The sequence below is a fragment of the Dermacentor variabilis genome, unplaced genomic scaffold (assembly GCF_050947875.1).
Source record: "Dermacentor variabilis isolate Ectoservices unplaced genomic scaffold, ASM5094787v1 scaffold_13, whole genome shotgun sequence".
Classification (NCBI taxonomy): Eukaryota; Metazoa; Arthropoda; class Arachnida; order Ixodida; family Ixodidae; genus Dermacentor; species Dermacentor variabilis.
The window spans coordinates 45,276,320-45,298,979 of NW_027460291.1; the positions used below are offsets into that span (position 1 = coordinate 45,276,320).

The 22,660-nt window shown below is 46.3% G+C and overlaps 1 protein-coding gene and 5 non-coding genes across 7 annotated transcripts in view; all 6 read right to left on the reverse strand.

The window, feature by feature from the left end:
* Positions 1 to 76: 76 nt before the first annotated feature.
* TRNAV-UAC (transfer RNA valine (anticodon UAC)) lies at positions 77 to 149 on the reverse strand. The gene has a single exon. It is a non-coding gene; the product is annotated as a tRNA-Val (tRNA).
* A 79-nt stretch (positions 150 to 228) lies between these two features.
* TRNAV-UAC (transfer RNA valine (anticodon UAC)) lies at positions 229 to 301 on the reverse strand. The gene has a single exon. It is a non-coding gene; the product is annotated as a tRNA-Val (tRNA).
* Positions 302 to 380: 79 nt separating this feature from the next.
* Positions 381 to 454, reverse strand: TRNAV-UAC (transfer RNA valine (anticodon UAC)). The gene has a single exon. It is a non-coding gene; the product is annotated as a tRNA-Val (tRNA).
* A 78-nt stretch (positions 455 to 532) lies between these two features.
* TRNAV-UAC (transfer RNA valine (anticodon UAC)) lies at positions 533 to 605 on the reverse strand. The gene has a single exon. It is a non-coding gene; the product is annotated as a tRNA-Val (tRNA).
* Positions 606 to 5,642: 5,037 nt separating this feature from the next.
* On the reverse strand, positions 5,643 to 5,715 carry TRNAV-UAC (transfer RNA valine (anticodon UAC)). The gene has a single exon. It is a non-coding gene; the product is annotated as a tRNA-Val (tRNA).
* An 11,022-nt stretch (positions 5,716 to 16,737) lies between these two features.
* Positions 16,738 to 22,660, reverse strand: part of LOC142566757 (monocarboxylate transporter 12-like) — a 31,310-nt gene continuing 25,387 nt past the window's right edge. The window contains exon 3 of one of the 2 annotated variants that reach the window (XM_075677647.1): positions 16,738 to 17,149. In XM_075677647.1, coding sequence (XP_075533762.1) covers positions 16,995 to 17,149 — 155 coding nt within the window. In that variant the 3' untranslated portion in view covers positions 16,738 to 16,994. The remainder of the gene's footprint in view (positions 17,150 to 22,660) is intronic. The other variant, XM_075677644.1, reaches the window with a different exon arrangement.

A 22,660-nucleotide genomic window follows, 5' to 3' on the forward strand; every position in this document is an offset into this window, starting at 1 on the left:
GCACGCATTAGGCGATTTGTCTCCCCCTTTTGTTCTGCCTATACGCGATCGCAAAGAAAACAAAAGTGTAATGCACTGTTCCCGCCCGGGATCGAACCGGGGGCCTTGCGCGTGTAAAGCGCACGTGATAACCACTACACCACGAGAACCGAGCACGCATTAGGCGATTTGTCTCCCCCTTTTGTTCTGCCTATACGCGATCGCAAAGAAAACAAAAGTGTAATGCACTGTGCCCGTCCGGGATCGAACCGTGGGCCTTGCGCGTGTAAAGCGCACGTGATAACCACTACACCACGAGAACCGAGCACGCGTTGGGCGATTTGTTTCCCCCTTTTGTTCTGCGAATACGCGATCGCAAAGAAAACAAAACTGTAATGCACTGATCCCGCCAGGGATCGAACCGGGGGCCTTGCGCGTGTAAAGCGCACGTGATAACCACTACACCACGGGAACCGAGCACGCGTTGGGCGATTTGTTTCCCCCTTTTGTTCTACGTATACGCGATCGCAAAGAAAACAAAAGTGTAATGCACTGTTCCCGCCCGGGATCGAACAGGGGGCCTTGCGCGTGTAAAGCGCACGTGATAACTACTACACGACGGGAACCTATTTTTTTTTTTTCTTTATTGCCGGCTTCGACCTACTCAATGAATGTTTACAAGGATAAAACGTCTGGACCACACTTTGGCCAACACGGTACTAAAATCTTTTTAACAACGCTAATTCATCAAATAAGGAGATCCATTGTGGTGGATCAGGCAGCGCTTTGAAAGCATCTCTCACACACACAACACTCTCAGTGAAGTTTTCCAGAGCCGGTCGAACAACAATGTCTCCGTTTTGAAATTGCAATCTAGTTTTCCACATAGCGTGGAGGCTCAGGATCATAATAAGGTCATACGGGAAATTCTCGGCGTTATCAATCGGTAAGAAGCGTATTCCATATGGGTCCAGGGGTAACTGTTTTTTCAATGTTCTCTGCAAAACATCCCAGTGAAAGATGGCGTCCCAGCAATCTAAGAATGCATGTTCTATTGTTTCCGGTTTTTTACATAATAAGCAGTCGGTGCTCCACGGGATGAAAATACCCTTCTCATGAAGCCAGGTCTTAACGGGAAGTGTGTTTGTGTGCAATTTGGAGAAAAAAGGTTTAGCTGACGGCCGTATTGGCATTTTTTTCACTCGCTTTAGAACGTCTTGTCCTGTCACGTTGCGGAAAACGGTACAAAGGTGGAGGGAACATCGTGTCCACGAGATCTCTGTATAGTTTTTTCTTGGTAACGGTGGACAAGTATTGCTCTGAAAAACGTACTTTCAACATCTTATATGAACATACCACTTCACGTAGGTAACCAGTCACTGCTCCTGGCATATTGTGAACAGTCGAAACAATGAATCCTGGAATTTGTCTACACAGCCGTACCTGTATCAGTGTTCGGAGAAAAGGATCGTTTTGATCCCGTAAAAACACAAAGCGTGACACGACTTGCCGCAGAAACAAATGAGCTAAACCAAGCCCACCTTTCTTGACCGGGAGGAACAAGTTCGTTCGACTCATCCTCTACCAGGTGGAGGCCCAAATGAACATAGCGAAAACACGGTGAACTTTTTGTACGCTTACCCTCGCAGCACACAACACATTCATAACGTACCATATCATAGAAACTAAAGAAAGGTTGCAAACAGTGGCTCTAGAAAACATTGACAATTGTTTTCCTCTCCACCTGTCAGCCTTTTCCTTTGCTTTCGACACTTGATCTAGCCAGTACGATTCAGGTTCACGGTAATTTCCGAGAGGCACACCCAAGTATTCCGTTGGTAACGACGACCACTTCAGTCGATAAAAGGTCTCCGGCGTGTCTTTCCAACTACCATGCCAGAAACCCGTAACTCTTATCCCAGTTTATCTGGGCTGCAGTTGAATCACAAAACTTTTCAACGACAGTCGTTGCCTCCTTAATGCTCGCTTTGGTTGTGCAGAAAGTCGTGATATCGTCGGCATATGCCAAAATTGTAACCTGTGCTGCCTGCAGCCGATAGCCTGCTATGCTCTCGTTATTTCTGATCGCCAAACAGTGTGGTTCGAGATAAGCAGCAAATAGAAGGGGCGACAGCGGGCATCCTTGCCGCATCGACGAGAGCACGGGAAAGCTATCGGTGAGCTCCCCATTAACAATGATGCGCGTTAAGCATTCTCTGTACGCCATCATGACGCCTTCCGTTATGACTTTGCCAACGTTCGCATGTTCCAGTATGCAGAACAAAGCCTTGTGCGAGACGAGGTCGAAAGCCTTTGCCAAATCGATCTGCATCATCGCGACGTGATCGCCAATCACATCGCAGCACTCAAGCACACTTCGAGCCGTGTGTACATTCGTTGCAATGCTGCGGCCTTTAATGCCACAAGTCTGGTGCGGCCCTACTATTGTTTTAATTACACTTTGCAGTCGTTTGGCCAAAGCTTTCGTGAATATTTTATAGTCTACATTGGCTAGAGTTATCGGGCGATATGACCCTGGCAACAAAAGTATTTCCTCATCATCACTCTTCGGAATTAGCACGATATGCGACGTTGTGAATGACAAGGGCAATCTTTTTCGCTCATACGCTTCGCTGATAACTTCGTGAAGAACACGGGCCAATGCAGACTTGAAGGTATTATAGAAAGTGGCCCCCAAGCCATCTGGCCCAGGTGCTTTACCGATGGATAACTCGTCTCTTGCGCACTCTATCTCGCTCAGGCTAATTGGCAGTTCCAGCCGTGTCCCGACTTCTTCATCGAGCTTTGGCATCAGCGAGAGAAATTCATTCTGGTAGCTACATTTAGGATTCCGCGGATGAGCTAAAATTGCTTTAAAGTGATCGGCGATCCCTTGCTTGATGTCATTTTTGTCGGATGTAATGTGATTGCCTTTAGCTAGCTGGCGTATTTCTTTCCGACAAGCGTACTTTTTCTCGTCTGATAAAGCTCGTTTCGTAGGAGTTTCTCCCACCCACAACTTCTCCTATCTTGATCTCACTAGTGCTGCTTTGTATTTTTAGTATCCATCCTTTCCAGTTCAGTTCTCACTTCCTTTAATTCGTTAACATACACACCAGGCTCGACACTTTCCATGGTAATAAAAATTGCAGTTCCTGGCGAAGCTTTGTTTCTGCTTGTTTCAGGTTGTGTCGAATGACACTGCTTCTTTCAATGGCCATTGTTTTTACTTTGTTTAAATTCTTCCCATTGAATGGCAAAGCTTAATGGCTTGCCTGAAGTCAGGTTTTCTAGTTCCTTCGCTACAGCATCGACAAAAGGATCGTCATTCAACAACTGCGCATTCATTTTCCAGAGATCCAAGTTAAAGGGCCGTTTGCCCTGTCCTTTCCCGAACGTGGCAGTTACCAAGCAGTGATCACTGTATGCTACAGCTTGTACATCATATTCACAACATAAGGGCACTAGTTCGGCTGACACGTATAATCTATCTAATCGAGCGTGGCTATCACGCTGGAAGTGGGTAAATCGCGGGCGAGTACCGCTGGCAAAAACAGTACCCACATCTTCCAGGTCATAATCATGCACCACTGCGTTTAGAAATTCGGCACTCTTATCACGAACGCGTGAACATTTTACTCAGTCTTCAGCATAGCAAATACAGTTAAAATCACCCAGCAGTATTACGACCTTGGAACAGTTTACGTACGCTTCAAGACGCTCAAAGAAGGATCGACGGTCCGTTTCAATATTCGGCGCATAGATACAAATAACACGGTAATCCACATCCACAAAACAAAAATCAGCCACTAAGAGGCGCCCAGTTTCACACGAACACACTGATTGCACACAAATGCCAAAATTATTTCTTAGGAATATAGCGCAGCCGCCTGATCCACCAACCGCGTGACAAACGCACACATCAAAGTGAGCTCTAAAATTGGACACCATTCTGTCGGTTAGCTCTTGGCTCTCAATTTTCGTTTCTTGGATTCCTACTATATGTAAGTCATTATCCAAGAGGAGACGACTTAGCTGACATTGCCGTCTTCTTGCACTGAGCCCTCGTACATTTAACGTAGCTACACGTAGCCTTCCTTCGACGTTAACTGCCATGGCTACACGGTAGAGTGGTGCCGATCACAGTTACACAGGTATGAGCGCTCATAAAGGTGCGCCGATAACCACGTCGAATGCCTCTAAAGGAGACGCAGCTCGACCTTCCGGAAAGGGCACTCAAGTGCAACTTGGGCCCCCCTTCCTGGCAAGGTTCTGGAAAACTAGCGCTCAGAATGACGGCCGTTGCACTCACCAACCCCCCAACCACACTCGAACTAGACAGCACGGAATTACGGAGGCGGTTTACCCGCCTGCCGTGGATCGACCGTAATGTTGGGCCGCAGCTTCAAGGTCGACCTTCTTATACCTGGCGCTTTAGGTGGTGGCTCGTCTCCGCCGCTGCCGTCCTGTTTCGCCGTCCGGCTAACGGTCTGGTTGTGGGGCCGTTTCCCCGTCGGTTGGGTAGTTGGGCCGGTAAGGGTGTCCATGCCTTCAGGTTCAACGAGTCAGGAGGTCACCTCCGTCTCAGGTGGGGTTTTCTCTTCCGCATTCGGCATGGCCGCGGTGCCCTCTGCAGTCGCTTGCTGGTGTCCTGTGACAACAGCCTGAGCGACTTGTTTCTCTTCCTGTTCAAGCCGCACCGCCGGCTTTGCCACGACGTCAGCTGCTTCACCCGCCGCGGACGACGTGTCTTCCATGTCCGCCTCGTCGATGAGTAGGGCGGAGTTGTCCTCGTGGCCCACGGGTCCGGTCACGCTAGCGTACGTGCGCTCGCACTGGCTGTCCTCATGACCGAAGCGTCGGCACGCACCACACCGTGGAATACGGCACTCGCGACGAATGTGGCCGTACCGCGGCAGCGTAGGCAGAGAGGAGCCCTGCCCGGCACAACCACGAGAGCCAGTTCACCGGCGACGCTCACCTGATGCGGAAGGTCGTCGAGCTTTATGCCGGCTTCAACTTCAGCGTAACCAGCCTTGTTGTTGAGTTCTTATCAGCCACGCCGTGGACCCGCCAGCACTCGCGGACGACGTCGGTGACCTTTCCAAACGGCGCGAAGGCAAAACGTACGGCCTCGTCAGGAACGCTGGGCAGCAGCTAATGCACTTTCTGGCGTACGTCCTGGTCGGCGGGGTCGATGACGAGACACCGGCCCTTTTTGACCTGCAGCTCTCCAACGCTGACGATCTCATTCACCGCGTCGCTGTCCTTGAAGCTCACGGCCCACACATGGCTCATACAGTAGGCCCCGAGAGCAGCCATTTCCTGCAGGAGCGATAACTGAGCGAGTGCATCCCGAAAATCTTCCACCCGGTATGGGCGGGCCCTGATATCACAGTGTAGAAAAACCGTATTGAAAACAAAACGCCCTGTTGGCAGACTAGGCAAAACAACTTGATACTCGTCGTCCGAGGCAGAAATCCTTTTACCGCGGCCCGTCTGGGCCGCTGAAGCCGCTCCTACGGAGCCCATGATTTACACGTCCGTCACGCTCGGTGGCCGGAAGTGGAATCACCACGGCAACCGAGCACGCATTGGGCGATTTGTCTCCCCCTTTTGTTCTGCGTATACGCGATCGCAAAGAAAACAAAAGTGTAATGCACTGTTCCCGCCCGGGATCGAACCGGGGGCCTTGCGCGTGTAAAGCGCGTGTGATAACCACTACACCACGGGAACCGAGCACGCGTTCGGCGATTTGTCTGCCCCTTTTGTTCTGCGTATCATCATCATCATCATCAGCCTAGTTACGCCCACTGCAGGGCAAAGGCCTCTCCCATACTTCTCCAACTACCCCGGTCATGTACTAATTGTGGCCATGTTGTCCCTGCAAACGTCTTAATGTCATCCGCCCACCTAACTTTCTGCCGCCCCCTGCTACGCATCCCTTCCCTTTGAATCCAGTCCGTAACCCTTAGTGACCATCGGTTATCTTCCCTCCTCATTACATGTCCGGCCCATGCCCATTTCTTTTTCTTGATTTCAACTAAGATGTCGTTTACCCGCGTTTGTTGCCTCACCCAATCTGCTCTTTTCTTATCCCTTAACGTCACACCCATCATTCTTCTTTCCATAGCTCGTTGCGTCGTCCTCAATTTCAGCAGAACCCTTTTCGTAAGCCTCCAGGTTTCTGCCCCATATGTGAGTACTGGTAACACACAGCTGTTATACACTTTCCTTTTGAGAGATAGCGGCAACCTGCTGTTCATGATTTGAGAATGCCTGCCAAACGCACCCCAGCCCATTCTTATTCTTCTGGTTATTTCAGTCTCATGATCCGGATCCGTGGTCACTACCTGCCCTAAGTAGATGTATTCCCTTACCACTTCCAGTGCTTCGCTACCTATCGTAAACTGCTGTTCTCTTCCGAGCCTGTTAAACAATACTTTAGTTTTCTGCAGATTAATTTTCAGACCCACCCTTCTGCTTTGCCTCTCCAGGTCAGTGAGCATGCATTGCAACTGGTCTCCTGAGTTACTAAGCAAGGCAATATCATCAGCGAATCGCAAGTTGCTAAGGTATTCTCCATCAACTTTTATCCCCTATTCTTCCCACTCCAGGCCTCTGAATACCTCCTGTAAACATGCTGTGAATAGCATTGGAGATATCGTATCTCCCTGTCTGACTCCTTTCTTTATAGGGATTTTGTTGCTTTCTTTGTGGAGGACTACGGTGGCTGTGGAGCCGCAGTAGATATCTTCCAGTATCTTTACATATGGCTCATCTACACCCTGATTCCGTAATGCCTCCATGACTGCTGAGGTTTCGACTGAATCAAACGCTTTCTCGTAATCAATGAAAGCTATATATAAGGGTTGGTTATATTCTGCACATTTCTCTATCACTTGATTGATAGTGTGAATATGGTCTATTGTTGAGTAGCCTTTACGGAATCCTGCCTGGTCCTTTGGTTGACAGAAGTCTAAGGTGTTCCTGATTCTATTTGCGATTACCTTAGTAAATACTTTGTAGGCAACGGACAGTAAGCTGATCGGTCTATAATTTTTCAAGTCTTTGGCGTCCCCTTTCTTATGGATTATGATTATGTTAGCGTTCTTCCAAGATTCCGGTACGCTCGAGGTTATGAGGCATTGCGTATACAGGGTGGCCAGTTTCTCTAGAACAATCTGACCACCATCCTTCAACAAATCTGCTGTTACCTGATCCTCCCCAGCTGCCTTCCCCCTTTGCATAGCTCCTAAGGCTTTCTTTACTTCTTCTGGCGTTACCTGTGGGATTTCGAATTCCTCTAGGCTATTCTCTCTTCCACTATCGTCGTGGGTGCCACTGGTACTGTATAAATCTCTATAGAACTCCTCAGCCACTTGAACTATCTCATCCATATTAGTAACGACATTGCCGGCTTTGTCTCTTAACGCACACATCTGATTCTTGCCTATTCCTAGTTTCTTCTTCACTGTTTTTAGGCTTCCTCCGTTCCTGAGAGCCTGTTCAATTCTATCCATATTATAGTTCCTTATGTCAGCTGTCTTACGCTTGTTGATTAACTTAGAAAGTTCTGCCAGTTCTATTCTTGCTGTAGGGTTAGAGGCTTTCATACATTGGCGTTTCTTGATCAGATCTTTCGTCTCCTGCGATAGCTTACTGGTTTCCTGTCTAACGGCGTTACCACCGACTTCTATTGCGCACTCCTTAATGATGCCCATGAGATAGTCGTTCATTGCTTCAACACTAAGGTCCTCTTCCTGAGTTAAAGCCGAATACCTGTTCTGTAGCTTGATCCGGAATTCCTCTAGTTTCCCTCTTACAGCTAACTCATTGATTGGCTTCTTGTGTACCAGTTTCTTCCGTTCCCTCCTCAAATCTAGGCTAATTCGAGTTCTTACCATCCTATGGTCACTGCAGCGTACCTTGCCGAGCACGTCTACATCTTGTATGATGCCAGGGTTCGCGCAGAGTATGAAGTCGATTTCATTTCTAGTCTCACCATTCGGGCTCCTCCACGTCCACTTTTTACTAACCCGCTTGCGGAAAAAGGTGCTCATTATCCGCATATTATTCTGTTCTGCAAACTCTACTAATAATTCTCCTCTGCTATTCCTAGAGCCTATGTCATATTCCCCCACTGACTTGTCTCCAGCCTGCTTCTTGCCTACCCTGGCATTGAAGTCGCCCATCAGTATAGTGTATTTTGTTTTGACTTTACCCATCGCCGATTCCACGTCTTCATAAAACCTTTCGACTTCCTGGTCATCATGACTGCATGTAGGGGCAGAGACTTGTACCACCTTCAATTTGTACCTCTTATTATGTTTCACAGCAAGACCTGCCACCTTCTCGTTAATGCTATAGAATTCCTGTATGTTAGCAGCTATTTCCTTATTAATCAGGAATCCGACTCCTAGTTCTCGTCTCTCCGCTAAGCCCCGGTAACACAGTACATGCCCGCTTTTTAGCACTGTATATGCTTCTTTTGTCCTCCTAACCTGACTGAGCCCTATTATATCCCATTTACTACCTTCGAATTCCTCCAATAACACTGCTAGACTCGCCTCACTAGATAGCGTTCTAACGTTAAACGTTGCCAGGTTCAGATTCCAATGGCGGCCTGTCCGGAGCCAGGTATTCTTATCGCGTATACGATCGCGTATACGATCGCGTATTCAATCGCGTATACGCGATCGCAAAGACAAAAAGAACCGTAATGCACTGTTGCCACACGGGATCGAACCGGGGACCTTGCACGTGTAAGGCGCACGTGATAACCACTGCACTTTTTTTTCTTTATTGCCGGATTATCACAGATACAGTACATTCACCATTCTAAGGAAAGAACAAAACAAAGTGTTACGCAGGCATTACATCTAGTTCTCGAAATGCAGGTGTTAAAAACGTTATAAGGTTACGAGTGTATCGAGTACATTTAACTAGTCTGGTGGTTGAGCCTGAGATTTATAAACGTCTCTTATTTCAGAAACACTTTCAATAAAATATATTCTGACTGGTTTGGCGTCCACATCAGCATTTCGTACGGTCATTCGTGTTTTCCATATGCTGTGTAGGCTCAGCGTCATAATCATGTCATATTGCACGTCGTTTTCATTTTAAACTTTTTCTTTAAATTATCGGGTTTTACGTGCCAAAACCACTTTCTGATTATGAGGCACGCCGTAGCGGAGGACGCCGGAAATTTCGACCACCTGGGGTTCTTTAACGTGCACCTAAATCTAAGCACACGGGTGCTTCCGCATTTCGCCCCCATCGAAATGCGGCCGCCGTGGCCGGGATTCGATCCCGCGACCTCGTGCTTAGCAGCCTAACACCATAGCCACTGAGCAACCACGGCGGGTCTTTTTAAGCTGGGATTTAGCGGATACCGTAGGGGGTGATATAGGAAGCTCTTTTTTTCAGCGTTATCTGCAAGATATCCCAGTGGAATATTGCATCCCTGCAGTCTAAGAAAATCTCTTCGATTGTCTCAGGCTTTGGACAAATGAGACAATTAACTGATCAGGGTACGAACATTCCTCTCTCTTGCAACCATGGTTTAACTGGTCAGGTATTGGTATGGAGTTGAAAGAAGAACGTCTTAACTGAGGAGCGCACTGTCATTCTTTTAACACGTTTCAACACGTCTCCTTCCGAGCCTACACAATACATGGCACGATATATGGGCACTGGCAACATAATATCAATCACATCCTTGTATAAACGCTTTTTAGGTACATTACTTAGGTTCTCCATTGAGAATCTCAATTTTAGCATTCGAAAAGATATAACGACCTCACGAAGAAAGCCGCGAACACTCCCTTTTTTTGTGAAATTTGATACAACAAATTCAGGAATTACATCACTTATTCATAATTATAAAATTGTTCGCAGAAATTCGTTATTTTGTTCGCGCAAAAAAAATCTTGACACAACTTTTTTGAGAAATAAATGAGAGTAACTTAGTCCCCCGCTACGGACTGATCCAAATAAATTAGTTCTGCTGCATCTTTTCCCTTGTTGAACGCCACACGAACGCTGCAAAGACTCCGTGCAGCTTCTGCACGTTGGTACGAGACATACAAAGCACTTGAAGAACATACCACACTTTCGGGACTAAAAACACGTTGCAAACTGTAGCACGCGCGAAAACAGAGAAATCCCGCCCACCCCATTTGTCTGTTTGTTCCCTAACATGTTTGGTTTCCTCGTTCCAGTATTGCATGGTATCACGAGAATGTTCTAAGGGCACTCCGAGATATTTGACAGGTTTCACGGTCCATTTCATAATAATAATAATATATGGGGTTTTACGTGCCAAAACCACTTTCTGATTATGAGGCACGCCGTAGTGGAGGACTCCGGAAATTTAGACCACCTGGGGTTCTTTAACGTGCACCTAAATCTAAGTACACGGGTGTTTGCGCATTTGGCCCCCATCGAAATGCGGCCGCCGTGGCCGGGATTCGATCCCGCGACCTCGTGCTCAGTAGCCTAACACCATAGCCACTGAGCAACCACGGCGGGTAGGTCCATTTCATGTCAGCGAAATAATCTGAGGTGTTTTCCCACGGCCCATGCCAGAAGGCTAAACATTTGTTCCAATTTGTCATACTGCCCGTGAGCGAGGAAAAAAGTTCTGCTTCTTTAACGGTCTCCTTAACGCTTTCCTAATCGCCACAAAAGACTGCTATGTCGTCAGCATAACACAGTATTTTAACTTCATTTGCGAGCAATTTGAAACCATGTATTGTGCCATTATTAAAAATGTTTAAGCAGAAAGGTTCGATAAAAATTACAAACAATAATGATGATAATGGACACCCTTGCCTAATACTACACTTAACTTTAAAACTTTCGCTGACACTTTTGTTTACAACTATGTTAGCTGAACTGTGAGTGTAACACATTTTCACACCAGTCGCAATCACAAACCCAACATTAATATACTCCAAAAGACTAAAAAGAATTTGACGTGATACACGATCGAAAGCTTTTTCTAGATCAAGCTGTAACATTGCTACCCGTTCAGAAAAGTCATCGCAGTATTCAAGTAAACTTCTGGTAACATGAATGTTAGTAAATATCGAGCGTCCCCTGATCCCACATGTTTGGTGGGGTCCTACCAAAACTGTGATCACGGTTTGTAATCTTTTTGCTAGTACTTTCATACATATTTTTAAATTATGGGGTTTTACGTGCCAAAACCACTTTGATTATGAGACACGCCGTAGTGGGGGACTCGGGAAATTTGGACTACCTGGGGTTCTTTAACGTGCACCTAAATCTAAGTACACGGGTGTTTTCGCATTTCGCCTTCATCGAAATGCGGTTCATATATATTTTGTAATCTAAATTTCTTAAGCGTATTGGTCGATAGGACGAGACCGATAGGAGTTTAACTTGGTCATCTCTCTTGGGTATTATTGCCACGTGAGAACAGTTGAACGATAGGGGCTCTGCATTTTTATTATATGCTTCGGGTATTGGATGATGCTGGGCTTTTGCCAGATCCACTTTAAAGGCTTTGTAGAAACAACTGCTGAAGCCATCCGGGCCTGGAGATTTGGATACGGATTATTCATCCATTGTGTCTTCAAATTTACGTACGGTAATATCTGCTTCAAGGCGCGTCTTCACGTAATCGCCTAACCTTGGCATTAAGTGAAGGTACTCATTTTCAATGCGGGTTGCAATATCAATTTTATGACCTAACAGATTTGTGAAGTATTCTACAAAAGCAAGTTCAATTATCCGTTTGTCTTCTGTAATAACACCCTCGTACTGTATTTCTTCTATTTCATTTTTGATGGCATAACTTTTCTCATCCGCTAGTGAGCGCTTGGCATGCGTTTCTCCCAACCACAGTCTTTCGCCACGAGCGCGAACAATGAATCCCTTGTATCTTTCGACGTGTATTGCTTCCAGTTTGTTTTTCACATCTTTTATTTCATTATTTAATGCCCCTGGTTGTGTGCTTTCTGCGTTCAGCAAATAGTCTAATTGACTACGGAGCACATTTTCTTCGTTTATTTCGCTGCGGCTTAGTGCCATGCCCTCTCGATTGCAATGATCTTAACCTCTTGTTTGAACAGCTCCCATTCAGCCGTGAAACTATCCATTTTAGACAGTAGTCTTTCTATGCTTTCTTTTGCTTTGCTCACAAAGTTATCATTGTCCAGAAGCTTATTATTAAACTTCCGAAGTGTTCAACTGAATGACGACCCTTTGTGCTTTGCTTCTAAGGAAACATAACCAAACTGTGATCACGGAATGAAACATGTTTTACGTTGTAATCTTGGCACAGCGGCAGAATATTTGCAGATACGTATAATCTGTCCAAGCGAGCATGGCTTGTGCGTTGGAAGTGAGTGAACCGTGGCCGTTTTCCGCCAGCTGCCATATGACCAATATCTTCTAGGCAGTGATCCTGAACTATCGCGCTTAATTTCATGGCACTATTATTGCGTACCGGTTCGTTCTTTATTCTATCGGCTGCAGCATACACTCAATTAAAATCGCCTAGCATCAGAATCATTCTTTCAGAAATTAAAAAGGATCCAAGGTTTTCAAAAAAAAAAAAAAAGCTGAGCGCTCGGTTTCTCAATATGTTTCTCGTGCAAACATGTTGCCCGCCACTTCAAAGCAGAGAAAAGAAAATCACACAAAACTAACCGCCCAGTTTTCCACACAGTCGCGGTCTCTACTACGATTCTCAGGGAGCTACGTAGTAACAAGGCACGCCCTCCGGACGCGCCTACTGCGTGACACACACATACACAGTAGCGTCGAATAAAAGGTTCTACCATGCGATCTGTTTGGTCTTGCCTTTCGACTTTGCTTTCTTGAATTGCTACGATGTCGAGGTCATTTTCCAGTAAAAGACGGCTTACTTGGTCCTGTCGACGCCTTGCAGAAAGGCCCCGCACGTTTACCGTGCCTATACTAAGCGGCGCGTCAAGTTTTACTACCATTTATGAGAAAGATCAAACAGATCACATGGCGCGCACCTTGTTCTGTGAGAGGCTGAAAAATTTCACTGGAAGCTTTTCTATCATCAGTTGTCACGGGCCAACACACCACGAGTGCTTCAGAAAGAAAATACTGGGGTTCCAGGCCCTTAGCTTGTCCTCGCCCACTTTTAGCGTGTGTAGCGTCTGAACCAGGAGGCTGACCCGGGGTTCACTGAACCAGGGGGCTACGAGCCCCCCGGAATATGACGGTCCAGTGGTACGTTGGGCTTTGGCTTGAAGCTCGTGCGGCGCCCTTGGGCCCCATTAGGGGGCGGCTCGCCGGCAGTGGGCTCGTTTGAGGCCGCGTTTGCTGCTGGTGTTTCCTCACGTGTTCTCTTCCCTGCAGCGGTCTTCGAATCCTACATGTCGACATCTTCGGGTTACTCCAGAGGCGTTGACTGGCTCTTGATGTATTCTTTTTTTTGCTGAACTGTTGGACGCACTGGTTTTCGTCGGAGGAGGCGGCGCAGGTTGCACAACTTGCTCACCGTTATCCTCTTTCTCTTTGTTCACGTTGGGCGAATGCGGCGAAGGGGGCGTTTCCTCTTGTTCGGGTTGTCTGGTCTTGCGCGTGGCAACATTCTCAGCTTCCGATTCATCCATTTGCAGGTCTGCGTTGTCGTCCCACGCTGATCAGCCTGTAACCTTTGCATAAGTCTTCACGCACTCTTCCTCAGCCTGGCCAAAACGTCTGCACAGCGCGCACCGAGGAACACGACATTCGCGTCGTATGTGGCCAGTCCCTTTACACTGTAGGCAGTCACTGTAGCCTGTCGACTGTAGCCTGTTACACTGTAGCCAGTCACTACGACTAACGTCAGGTCGCCGGCTACTCGTAGTGTATGTGGGATGTCTTCCTTCGTGTAGCCTGCCTTGAGCTGAATACTGATAATACGCGTAGTAGAGCCTTTGTCCGATAACCCTTCCGTTCGCCATCGCTCTCTTGCGACTTCTGTGACTTTTCCGTAGGGTGCAAATGTGGTCCGTATGTCTTCCTCGTCCACATAATGGAGGACCCAATGCCGCTTTAGTCGAACATTTTGGTTGTTTGGATCTACGACGAGACCCCCCCCCCCCAAACGGGGCTCCTTCCCGGATACTTTAGTTGCAGAAAGCAACCTATTCTTAGCCTCCGTAGTCTTCAGCGTCACCGCCCACACGTGGTTCATTTGGTATGCCCCTAACGCTTCAACGTCTGGGAGCACTGCCAAAGCCCCCGCCCCCCCCCCCCCACCCCGCCCAAGGTTCATAGTTCCGCCGATATGTTCATGCCCCAAACATATCGTACGGAACTCCTCCTTCGTTTTCTGTAGGTAAATACCTAATACTAAGAGGGGTAATCGATAGTTAATTTTTAAGTGTACATTGTAAGACATCCCAATGAAGTAGTGTATCCCAGCAATCGATGAAAACGTGTTTGATCGTCTGTTTTTTTTTTTTTTGCAAGGTAAGAAGTTTACTGTCCATGGCAGATAAATTCCTGTTTCGTCTAACCATGTTTTTACGGGTAGCGTGTTTGTGTGTAGCGTAAAGAAAAACGCTTTTAGAGCGGGTCTAATTGGAATTTTTTTTTACTCGTTGCTACACGTCATCTCCTTGCCCTCCCCAGTTTACAGACATTTGCAATGGTATTGGCAGCATTGTGTCAACTAAATCTTTATACAGTGTTTTTCTTCTCACGGACCACAGATATTCCATGGAAAACCGAGCACGCAACATACGAAGTGAATCACCCACTCCGCGCAAATATCCCCTAGTACTTACTGCCTTCACATCACTGGTCATTGCAACATATTGCGGCAGTACTTTCCCCAATCGGATTGAATCACTATCACAGGGGTGAATCTCCGCATGGCTGCCATTCGCTGTTTTCGAGCAGACGCTCTTTCGACGCTAGCGGCAAGGTCTCCTTTAGTTACGGCCCTAACAGGAGGGCGATGCACTAGCAAAATGGCGGCGCAGAAGATTGTATACGTTGTCATGGTAACAGGAACAGCAGCCGCGCCGCCTCCTCTCGCTAGCGTTTTTCTTTTCTTTTTGTTTTTATTATGCCGACCCGCTCTCTTTCCCGCTTAATTTTTTTTTACCTGTACACGGCGCGTTTTTTTTTTTTGTCTTACCGCGCGCGCAACAGCGCACCACACGCTAGCTCGCAAGCAATGCGTGCGCTACCCCGCGCATTGGCATTGCTTGCGAACTGGCACGTGGTGCGCCGTGAGCTATGCGATGACACGCACGCAGTCTCGCTCATACTTATATCAGCATGTGCCGGGACATAAAAAAATTCCACTTCCAACACAGCAGATCTTTGGTCTCGCTTTATTGACCTCGTTTCCTAAAACAAAAATTTTTCTTATAACGTGGTGTGATACACGCCCAAAAAATGAACAAAAGTGAAAGCTGCATGAGATGTACGAGAGTACTAAACACAAAAGTTCACAGACGGTGAAATAACAAAAAAAAGTGCTAGAAAACGCGAAGGCCGTTTCATGTACATATAAAAAAACATTTTTATATAACGCCCTCAAGACCGAAATGTAGACGAGCTTCTGATATATGCATTAAGATATTACACAAACCTAGATGACATGCATGACATAGTCATGACAAGTAAAGAAAGCGAAAATTCACTGGCAATGGCAAAAACAATGGCACGCAAGATACCTAAAAAATTGAATAAAATGCTAAGATTATTTGATTGACAGCCATACCAAAAAAGAAAACAAGAGCTTACTTATAAACCTGCAGGAAGATATATCAAATGCGTGAGATGTTCATTACTATTGAACAAAATGAGAAAGACATGGCAGAACATGAGTAACATTGTACGAAATCTGAAATACACGACATTATTTTGCACTTGGCCACAACTTGAGTAACGGTGGCAAGGGGAAACAGAAGGTAGTCGGCTTTTGCAGCAGCATATAGACAACATTCGCAGAAAGGCCTATTCCTCAATCAAAGACCAGGTAAAATAAGCCAAGAACACGACTTTTCTGTCACCCCGAGTGCAATGCTTAGCAGTAAAATTACGTCACTTAAGGCACTAAGTCGTACCTACTGGGCACTCCTTTGAATTACAAACACGAACTGCAAAAATCTGCATTTAGGATGCTTGCAATGGTCATGCTTTCCATAAGAAAAAAAAAAGCGTATCATGCGTACACATGAAGGTTGTTCGCGCGGTTTTCCCATTGGCGATTACTGAGATCATACACAAACACGAACAGTAATTTTTCAGTTGTTAGTACGTTTGTAGAACGTGACACACAGAAAAAGCACTGAGGGCGGAATGGAGAGCTAAGCAAGTTACTGAAGTTGAAGAATGAGACTTGGCACAGAAAAACAGTCATAGACAGTTGACAACGAGGGGGAACATGTATTTGTCAGCTTTTTCTGCCGGTAAGAGGGAAGTGTAGCACAATCAAGGCGCAACGACGTCTGGAGGCTCATGGAACACACACATTGTCAGGGCTGTGTTCGTGTGCATGCGCCTTCTGATGTCCTTGGGTCTGCGCGCTCACCTGTTGTCGTTAAGCACCCGGAACAACCTTGCAGGGCTTGGTTTTGAGGTATTCGTGCACCAGTGCACGACGCACGAGTGGTACGAGTCGTGAAACGGGTGGAACTTCGCGGAGCGCAAGCACACGTGCAGCTATCGTGGACCACGAAACTGACGAAACTACCCACGCCGGTCAACGCACAGCAGCGCACGCTTCTGTTTGTAGGATCAGAGTTCACACTGTATTTGCATATTATCAAAGTACAAAAAGACGAGAAATAATGTTAATTTTTTGTTCAAAAGAATGTCACTTGGACTGACCAGAAAGTTCTAAGGGGCATATAATCTTTTAATATATATGAGTGAAGAAAAGAAATCTGAATGAAAAATACAATGACTTAAGCTACAACACTTCTATGAAGGCAAACGCATGCATCAAACTGCTTTTAGTGGTTATGTTTGAGGTGGTAGGATGTAAGAAAGCACATTGACGTCTATGCCAGAATAGTGCGGCAACTGTTGCATTGCAGCAGGACGCATAAACTGGAGCTCTTCTCCATTTGCACACCAATGCAAGAATGCAAGCGCAGCTCAGACAGCAAATTTGGAAAAGCCGTTGCTCTGCGAGCTTGTGTTGGCAGCCTGGTTCCTGCATAAGAGAAGGGGTTGATGAGAAACATGCAATGATGTTGAGGCTCACGAAAACTAGCTTAGGTACTGTGTTCCTTTTCTTTATGTTACTTTTTCTACTAATTGCATTTGTTTAACACATCTGTGTTCGAGAACGCGATTTTTTTACAATGATGAGCGCATACTGTTTTTATTTATGTTTGCAAACAAAAATTATTCAGCCCATCTGGCGCTTGCATAGCCAGACCGACATATAGCGATCTAACATTTACCTAATGAACCCTCTACAGAGCTGGAATGTTCGCAAAAAAGATATGGGAGATATATATCTGCTATCACTTGCTAGCAATGTCTGTATTAGGAGCTGTCACTGCACTGCTATAGCGCTTTTTTATCAGAATAAAAATAATGTGATGTACAAAAACTATATTTTGTTGTATTCTTATTTTGTGTTTTGTATTCAAATGAAACATTCCATTCACCTGTGTATACATGCAATTATAATTCTGGGTGCCATTTCATGGTTGGTCACCTCCTCGATGGGCTCAGGTGTTCATAGGCATGACAAGCTAACTAAGCTGCATATTGTGAAGGAAGGCTCACGTAATTATTGCTCATGACTTTAAATTCAAGCAACGTCACCAGGTCCACGCAAAATTACAATATCTTTCTTTTTGTTTTCCCTAGCGCAACTAGCTGCACGAAATTAAAGAAAATTGCAAAAATTGAAGCAGAACGAACCTGTTCGTTTATACAGATGCTCGCTTTGCTGCGGTGTGCTTGGCCGTACATGGATTAGCGTGGTCAGTGACCCGCTAATCCATGTACAATCCATGTAATCATGTACCCGAGTACAAACAGCGCGAACGGGGCGACATGCCGGCGCTCGCGCAGCCAGATCCGCATCCAGCAGTCGAACACACAGGCAATACGTGCACCAATGGCAGGAATCTTGGTAGTAGTTTCTTTTCATATGTGCGAAGCACGCCGCAGTTATGTATCGCGCCGTGCTTGAACTGATGCGGCTTTGTACGATCAGCCGCGACAGACACGTAAATGCGCTGGCGCTGATAGCAGTTTTGGATCGCTTACAGGAAGGATACCCGATTGCAGATTATCAGCTGGTTCATGCGCGGAGCAAGACGACGGATCACTGCACTAGCTCGCAGTCTTCTCGACAGGACGGCCGATCTGTCTCGGCGCCGCAGCGGCCGTTGCCGAAGCGCTCCGGAGGATTGCCCCGGTCCCTAACACCAAGCCCTTAAAAATGCACAGCATCGTTAACTAAACAATAGATACGGATGCATCTGACGTTATTCGGAAAAAAGCTGACGAGGTGAGCGACAGATTACAAGGCAGCCATGTTTACGCACTAACTTCACTGGAGGAGTGATTCAAGGTAGCTGCGGGACTACCTTGAGGTTCTCCGGTAAAACGCTCGTGCTTTCCTGGAGAGTCGAGTGTAGGTGCGTTTGTGATTACGCGGGTATATCTTTGTCGCGAATGCAAAGCTTTAGACTGCCTTGGCCACGGGCGCAATGTGCCGACGGGTGAATAGATAAGCCGAATCAGGATGTCTTTTTTATGTGAAAATCCATGCTTACACGCCATCCTAACAAATGGGTTTACTTGACGGACTATAGCGAATCATTTAGGCGCGCCGCCGTGTTCCCTCATGGTTTCAAATTTAGCTGTACTGAAGGGCATTCCGCGTGATAAGAAATCATAATACACCTAACGATGTCGCTGACTTCCTACAATGAGATCTTAAAGGATCACTAAAGACCAATACTAAGTTTTAGACCTGCAAAGAATTGCTTCAAAATTCTGTTTCCAGTCATTTGGTTGAAAAGGACTGAATATTAATGACGAAAAGGAAATAAATGAAGGAAGAACTTTCTTTCACTGGGACATATCAGAGCAGTTACCAGCTACCAATTGTATTCGCGCCTGTCCTTGAATCCCGTTATGCTGACGACGATTGTTGTCGTCATCGATATTATTATGTCGTTATAGGTCCACCTCGTCATTCTCACTTTCACCATCGCCATAGTACGAAGAAAAACAAAGCTTTGTTCGGGGGACAATCAAATACGACTATGCGTTCAAGGTGAATTCCCCTATTTCACGACAACAAAGTTATTAGTTGGTAGCTCCTTATGGGGGTACGATAATGGAGCTCGACAAAGCCGTTCTTCACTTCACTGTTCTAGGTGAGTGCTGCATCCTACTTTTGCCTTTCAGAACTGATTATAGCGGGCGTTTACTGCTTAGTGCAATGATAAATTATTATCCTTAGGCGTTCTTCATTGCTAGCAGCTGGAAAAATTTCTTGGCGCTCCTAATATATGCACTTCCTTGCGCTTTACAGCGAAGGTGTTAGTCTCTAGTTGGTCGTAATTTTTTCTGGGCTCGTGCTAACTCAAAAACGGCACCGCCACCTTGCAGCCGCGGCCACTCAGAGGGACCTCAAACCACAGCTGAAAATGGGCTTTGTCTTAGTTTCCCGGTAGTATATTTTTCTTTTCTCCTATATCTGAATTACAACCTAAAGGTGCATTAGCGCAAGCTCTTGGGCTAGTTGGTGCATGATGAACTTGAAAAAAGGGAGTACCAGCGAAACACAAAGGACGCGCACCCAAGTAAAAGGCGTTAGACACGGACGGACGCTGGACTTTCAACTGTTCTTTATTGAAGTTTGCATCGCCACACATAACCTCCTGTGCGCGTCCTTTGTGTTTCGCTGGTACCCCCTTTTTCCAAGTGCAATCTGAAGCTATCATATCTGCAGCTTGTGTGTGAGTCCTACTTTACGAATTTTGTGACACAATTTTAAAAATTCAATTAGTCCACGCACTTGCGTTTGGCAGAGAGCCTAGAAGGATGAGGATGTATGCAACACTTCCGCACACGTGCGTGCCACCACAAGCAACTTACGTTGCTTGTGGGGGTGGTGCTTGTTTAACGTCGTCTATAGTCAGTTGGGGTAGTGGCACTTGTCTAACGTCGGTTGTGCTTGTCTAACGTGGACAACAGCTTCGCCATTCATCCCCTTTCACAGGCTGCAATCGAGCCGGATTTTTTTACCCTTTTTTGGGGGGCTTCATTCTCTCACGCAAAACTAGATAACCAGCGTAAAAAGTGAACAAGCCTTTAACAATTCACGCCTTGGAGCTGTGTAGGCCATGGCTCGATATCAGTCCTCTGGTATGTTTATGCTGCCGACATCACCATCGTAAAACGAGGACGCTACTCAGCAGTCGTTCTCTATGTTTGGTTGCCAGCAAACGGTGGTGCTTCCGTGGCAAAGCGGAATATAGGGTGGTTTAGACGTTTTTTAACCAGCCAGTATTGTGTCGGGTAGCCGTCGTCTTGAAATGTGGTGAATATGTTGAATAGGGGAATTCACCTTCAAGTGCTACAATCATAGTACAATACGGCGATTTCCACCGGCGGTTTTGTCGCGACGCATTCTGACGGAGGCGGCTGAAGACGAAATTATGCGTGGAGTTTCTTTCACAGGAACTGAATTGAATCGACTTTTGTTTCGCATCCTCAGTTGGGAAGGGCCGAGAAAAAAAGCTGCGTGAGCAGCGTTACGAGTCTGTCGATGCCTACAGTACGTGGCCGCAGACAGCAAACAACATGCATTATGGAAAAAAAAAAAAAACAACGCAAGTGTTGAAGAGGAAGCCATGTGCTTTATTTATGTTTTATGGCGCGGCTTGCTTATACAGCGTTTCGCTGCGAGAAAGCGATACCGACACACATTAGCATGACAAAAGAAAGTCTCATATGGTTTATGCAGAGGGGGAGATATGGAAATTAACCAAGCGATTTTCGGATAAAAGGAAAGGGGTAAGATGTTTTATACTTAGTGCGCTGTGCACCGAGATTTCCTATGGTCTTTGTGCAGCTATTTACAAATGTCGACCTTTGCGTACAAGTTTTCTATCTCACCGCGAATAGGTCCTAGATGTGCTAGTAACTGAGTAGTTCGTTCCATGTAGTAATTCAGTAATTCTATTAGTAGTACAACGAAAACTTTTCTCATGAACTAGCCCACCTGTCAGTTTTGGTGTCTGTTGGCAGGTATTTCCCATTTGATTGCCATGAAGTGTCGATCGCTTACGCAGATTGCCAGAAATCAAATAGGTGGCATCACATTATTTGGATTAAAGCGATTCGCTCACTTTAGATAAATGTTTTATGGATTCAGCATACATTATTCATCAGCCTCTTACTGCTTAAAGGGACCCTGAAACGATTTTGACGATTTTGTACGAACGTACTGAATCGTTAGAGTAGGTTCTTCTGATCTTTAATTGACGCTCCACGTAGAGCGTGTAATTTATTATAAGGTTTTAGAAACGTACATCGCTGCCGATCGCAGCGCAATGTTCGGCTGAATATTCTGTCGCCCCCACCCATTTGACGTAAATTGTCCTAATGACGTTGATAGGGCGAGCTATCCGATTGGCTGCCCAGGTCATCGATAATTTTTCCAACTTTATGGTGAACAAATGTTGTTCGCAATAGTTGGAATGTTAGTTAATTTGTTTTTATAAAAAGAAAGTAACAGAAAGATAATGCACAAGAACAATTTCTCAGTACACTTCCGGCACACAGCAAGTGTCGTCTGCTTGTGTTACAACGTGCTCCGTCTTGACGAGAGCTCCGCGGTCAGTGTCGGTCTGTCTTTTCGTGCGCACCATGAATCGCCTTTGTTGCATTGTGGGCTGCAAACGCAGTGAATGTCAATATGTCAAGCTGCGACATCGTGTCCCTCTGCAAGGAAGCAGACAAACGGAGTGGCTGCAGCGCATCGGGCTATAGGTATCCGATAACCCCATGCGCGTTTGCGGCCGTCACTTTAGGCCGCAGGATTACAACCATAATAGCGTTTCGCGAGTCCGGTATTCCGGTAAAGGCAAGCGAAGGGACAGGGCCTGGCCGCTTGACCGTGCCGTTTCACGGGATGAGCAGAAGCGCAAACGTGAATGATCTGCACGGTGCAGCCACCTGGTGGCACAGAGCTCAACCAAACACAGTAGCAGTAACTAAGTGTATGCTTCTTTACTGCTGCTGTATATTTTTCGCAGGAGCGCAATCGTTACCATGCTGTTTTTTGTAAATGTTTAAGTGTTTTACAGTTGGTCTGAGCAATATTAGCTCTTTGTTTGGCTGGTTAAGCTTTGCGCCAACATTTGGCTGGACCGTGCAGACTGATCGCGCCGCTCACGTACGTCTACGTTAAAGTTGCTTCATCAGCTTGAGTTTATGCCTCCACCCATCCGTCGAAACGCCCAACTCGCCTGTGGTTACCGGAATACCAAGCACTTTCCATGCTGCGACAGTATGCTCGCAACGCATGCTGCTTCCATAGCTCTCGCTTGGGGTCGACTGCCAAGCAGCTGCTGGAGAGGTTGTGCCATTATGACGCAGAGCCAGTGAAGGCGAAGCTTAGCCCCGATCACTCGCAAAAGAGTCGAGGAGAAAATGCATGGCTGTGAAGGAGGGTAACTTGTAA